The sequence below is a fragment of the Opisthorchis viverrini genome (assembly GCF_000715545.1).
Source record: "Opisthorchis viverrini unplaced genomic scaffold opera_v5_155, whole genome shotgun sequence".
NCBI lineage: Eukaryota > Metazoa > Platyhelminthes > Trematoda > Opisthorchiida > Opisthorchiidae > Opisthorchis > Opisthorchis viverrini.
Genome location: NW_008751811.1, coordinates 329,369 through 334,352, shown reverse-complemented (window position 1 = coordinate 334,352; position 4,984 = coordinate 329,369). Strand labels below are relative to the sequence as shown.

The 4,984-nt window shown below is 40.7% G+C and overlaps 2 protein-coding genes across 2 annotated transcripts in view; one reads left to right on the top strand and one right to left on the bottom strand.

Annotated features, from left to right (window-relative positions):
- The window catches only part of T265_07004 (hypothetical protein), a gene marked incomplete at both ends in the record, with an annotated part of 83,805 nt that overhangs the window by 22,588 nt on the left and 56,233 nt on the right, over window positions 1-4,984 (bottom strand). The window contains one exon of the mRNA XM_009172425.1: window positions 552-709. Coding sequence (XP_009170689.1) covers window positions 552-709 — 158 coding nt within the window. The remainder of the gene's footprint in view (window positions 1-551; window positions 710-4,984) is intronic.
- The window catches only part of T265_07005 (hypothetical protein), a gene marked incomplete at both ends in the record, with an annotated part of 14,589 nt that continues 13,470 nt past the window's right edge, over window positions 3,866-4,984 (top strand). The window contains 2 exons of the mRNA XM_009172426.1: window positions 3,866-4,007; window positions 4,055-4,168. Coding sequence (XP_009170690.1) covers window positions 3,866-4,007; window positions 4,055-4,168 — 256 coding nt within the window. The remainder of the gene's footprint in view (window positions 4,008-4,054; window positions 4,169-4,984) is intronic.

The following is a 4,984-nucleotide window of genomic DNA, read 5'->3' as shown; positions in this document are numbered from 1 at the left end:
TACGGGAAACCAGTTTAAGTCAAACCGGGTTAACAGGGCGGAACCATCTATATAACGAGACAAGTGAAAACCAATTTTTTCAGCAACGACTGAGCGCCACTAAAGCTGTCACATGAGAAGGTAGGGGAAAGCACCTGAAAGCTTTTGTTTAATGAGTTTTTACCCAGGCTTTTATCTGATGTCTGCTTGACGCTTTAGTAGTAGGACTTAACATCTACGTAACGTTGGGCTAACGTAGCACTAAATGGAATATTTAACCGTGGGTTGGTCTGTGTTTGCAAATCTGTGTTTGAGGTTTGTATATAATTTGTACAGACTGAATTGACAAATATGTTTCTTGGACACGAAGACGTACCAGCTGTTCGGCAGAGTTAAAGTCAAACCAGGCAACATGTACTAAGTGGCAAATGATTCGAAATACAAATGGTCAACTATGGATTACATACTTTGGCTTATTTATTTCCCCAGCCGTAGAAAACTCGCACGCCGTGAGGGCATCATATAGTGAGGTCGTTTCCCGAGTCTGAGAAACTGCGCGCGTTTGTACTGACCCATTGAGGGACGAGTATCGTCAGAGAATTCAAAATCGTCAGGGAATTCTTCCTCAGGGCTTTCGCCATATGCTCTTCCATGTGCATTGGACGTCGAGCATAACATAACTGACGCAAGAAGGATGCAAATGAAGGCTCTGTAAGAGGCAGACATGGGCCTAAAAAAGAAATGTAATTAATGGAATCACTTATATATTATGATACACAAATTTTCACGGAAGTTTAGCATAGGAATCCGGTAACCTCTGAACTCAAATCATCCCCTAATAAATATGTTGCTGTTACAAACGCCTTTCCATTCAACTTCAGTGATTAAAGAAACAAAGGCTAAAAAGAAAACAATGGACTTCGAAAAACAGAGTTTTAAAAGTGCTTTAGGGTCACAAATTGGAAAACTATTTCTAAGTATCAAATGCTGTTTAGCTTAATTTACGTCCAAATTATTTTGAAAGCCCTTCATTTTGAGTAGCTTAACATTGACCCGAAAACAATCTACATTTAATGTAGATCAAAATCAAAATCGATACTAGCGTAGCCTAAAGGCAGACGAACACTGGAGTTTGCTCATTCACATAAAATTAGGACAAAATGGGCTATTTAAGATCACCTAGATTTTAATCCGTAGTGTCTTGGGACAAAACAATGTTTCAGAAAACTACTAATGAGTGTTCAGCGTGCTGCTGAATCTTATCAGTAAGACGTGGTGGTCAAGCATTTAGCTTACAAACCATCGTGTCATGGAGTAGGACGGGTTTTTATTTACTGGCTTGTCATACAGACTATCAACAATAGATAAAACATGTCCAGGATTTCTAAGCACACACAAGCATACCACTGTCAGACATAAGCTGAATTAACGTCAAACTGACTTACTTTTTGTGCATGCTACCATAAAGCAAAATCTTCAGCCTTCGTCCAAAAGTAACACACTGGAATTTTCTCTAATATGCTCCTGTAAGTTTAGGCCTAGCACAATTTTGAATAAGCGCTGATGACCGGTCGTCCGCTTTTCATTTAGCAGCACGCATGGCAGTCGGATGACGTCGTATATGTTAGCGAACGCCATGCGCCTATAAATAAAGGTTAATTAACTCAAGTGTCTCGAAGGCTGAATGTGTAATACGTTGGATTATACTCAATCTGATCCCCATGCAATCCATTATATTCAAATTCACTCGTCATTTGGTAAAAGGATGCGACTATATTTTCCAGAGAGAGCAGCTCAGTGCCTCCAGAACAGCATGATAGTTTCGGGTCACTGAGCTTCATTCCTGCACTTCTCGCATTTGGCTGCATGGATTACGTTGGTTAGTGTTTCTGATCGTAACCGGATGGCTGCGTTACGATCGGAACGCACCCATGCACTTGTGCAATTCAGTATAATACTGTTATTCCACCTTCATCGCTTAATGATGTCGGCTGTTTGCATCAGCATTGTCTTATTTGGAAACAACAAAGCTTGTAGTCGTTCCTTCCTTCGAAGCGAAGTAGTCGCAAAATGGTGTGGATAGAAACGCGACTGAGAGTCTTTCCGTCCATTTTCAATTTTTAAAAAATGTGGTTTTAATGAACTGGCTTTCTATACAGCCAGGTTAAAATGATTGATACATGAAGTGGGATTCCATTTGGTTCTTACAACTAATCCGCAGTAATCATCTCAAGTACCACCCATTTTGAAACTCATTAGATAGCATTCACACCGCAGAAAATGTTCTTTTAATTCTTAGGTATAGCAAGCAGAACTTCAAGCAGTAAATGAGAAAATAATGGAGTGACACAGAAATCAGTTGCTAAAGGATGTATCGCAAGGTCCATCAAGCCCCATTGGCATTGGTCTCTTTGGGCTGTAAATCGAAACCTTTATGGTGTTGGCTGGTTTCGAGCACATTTGGAAATCTGCAGAATAGGGCGTAAAAACAGTTCTAGAAGTCCATTTGGTTTTGCGCGTACGCTTGCGACAGCAGGTCAAGTTCATGGAATATATCAGTCGAGTAGCATGCTACGCTATATGTCAACGACAATAGTCGTATGCAAATTCGAATACATTATACTGTTTTGTGCATCTGTTTTCGGCTTCTATTTTCTTGTGTGCATACACGTTGCTGAATGCATAAAACAGCACTCTGCTCATCAATATGCATAGGCTGTTTGATGGTCTATCGGAAAAGTGCAAGAAAATCAGAACTTGGTCTGCATGGTGGCACGCATTTTGTGCGTATTCAAGAGAAATTTAGTTTAAAGTTTATTGGGCAGACGATCATAACCAGGCGTTGCTGGCAGATAAGGATCTATTGAGAAAACCACGTAAAATTTTGTTGAGACTGGTGGTAGAGAGGAAACTTCCTTATCAATATGCAGTCTACTCAGTGAGAATAGATTAATCTTTTACAAAAGGTTAGGTATAAAGCAATTCAACAGCAAAAATAATGTGAAGCCTGGACGAAGTTAGAATTAATTAATCTGTTGTGTTGAATAAAATTGGGAAAGGACATATGTTATTACGAAGTAGATTTTCACGTCCGCATTTCATTTCCTTTTCAGACTGTGGTTGTGATAATAGATTCTGCTAGTCTGACCGGTGCGACCCAGTGCTTTATTGTTGAGGTAGTCAAGTGACCAGGCAGTTCCTAAAACAATTTCTTACGGAGTTTATATTTGAGATATTGCTTGGTTGCGGTTTGGCAGACCCTCTCCGCGACTTATTCTTGGTCCCGTGGCTTTTGCAGTTTGACAGACCTTCTCCGCGACTTATTCTTGGTCCCGTGGCTAAAAATTGGTTGTCAGTATTCAGAATGAATGCACTGTCAGAACACAAGTGGAAGGGAACAGGATTGTGGACTGCAATACGGGTGGCCTGGCTTGACTAAGGGATTGATTATAACACATGAGTAACAATGTGATTTAAATTCCACAGTTCGATTCCTCTACGCCACCTGCGGAAAATTTCCACGTAATCTACTCGTACTATAAAATCACCAGTGCTACCTGTCTAAGGAGGACATGCTACCTTAAATATTCCCCTCCAGTATAGAGCACCTTTTGTCATTGGGGTGCATTAACTCAGCCCCATTATATAACTCACCTTATCCATACCCAAGTTTGTTCTAGTCGTACTGATATGGTTTTACATTTCTTTGTAGGATATACCATTAGAAATACAGAGAAAACGAAGTATTTTTTGCTGCACACCAGAATTGGTGAGCATGACAGGAGGATAAAGAAACCACCAAGGAATGCGGAGGAATAGCAAACGCTGGTCAAAGATCAGCGATGGTGTTTCATAACTCAGACACGCCTTAGAATATATCTGGAGAATGTGGAAGTTTTCGGACCTGGAACTACGATTCACACCCCAGCGTTTGATAGCGGAGGCGGTGAAAATCACCAAGAATCACAGCGTGAACAGAATCGAGGGCCAGTTAACGAGCCTATGGAAAGCGGTCTTAGATAAGCCGAGTTGACACGTGACTGTGTGTGGTTATCAATCCACGTAACAAAAGCAGGGGTTGGAAATCCCAACCCGACCATAGTTCATTTGAATCAACCTTACACAACTATCATAGCTTATCCACACAGACGGATGGGAAGTCCAAACGACGATAAAGAGGAATCATCACGTGAACCGAACCAGAAGAACTAGACCATAGACCGGACCCAAACCCATGTAGACCTTCCCACACTCTAACACACACACACACTCTAACACACAGAACTCCTCGGTCGACACCTAGCAGAGATTCAGCCCTACTTAACTGATTGGTTCTCCTTCCACTTTAAACCTCGACCAACCTCGTAACCAAGTCGCTTGACCTAACGAAGCATTTTTGTCAGAAGCGAACGTTGCCCAGCAATAAATCTGCCGATTGTTACCAAACTTTTTCGAGAATCACTTGTCAGCTTTTCGGAGAGCAAGGTAATAAGCAGCTCTGTTCTACGAGTACAGAGAGTTCAAAAAGTGGAAGCAGTTGTCACCCAATGAAAAATATAAGTAGTCCTTTTGAGTGTAGTAAATGGATTAAAATAACCTGAAAGGTTTCCTTGTTTGAAGTTTTCGGCTACGGCCTATCAGTTTTTGACAAAACCAACAACCTCAGATGATTGATAGAATCTGACGTTAGTTCAGCATGCATTTTTTATTTTTATGTTCGCCCAACACTGAGTGTCTTCATGATGACAAAGTTTTATGGCGTAATCAGCAATCTCTGTTTTTACGGAGATATCCTACGCACTCAAGTCTCTTTTTGTTGACATTTTCCAGGATATTTCGGCAAATTCTTAATTGAAAGTCCAATTTACTGTAAAAGAGTGAAGGGGTAAAATGGCGGTATAATATAACACCCTTTGGTGTTCCATTCTACATTTTCTCATTCAACAATCTGTCGCTAATTGTTTATTCGAGTCTTTGAATATACAGTAGATAGCCTGGTTGGATT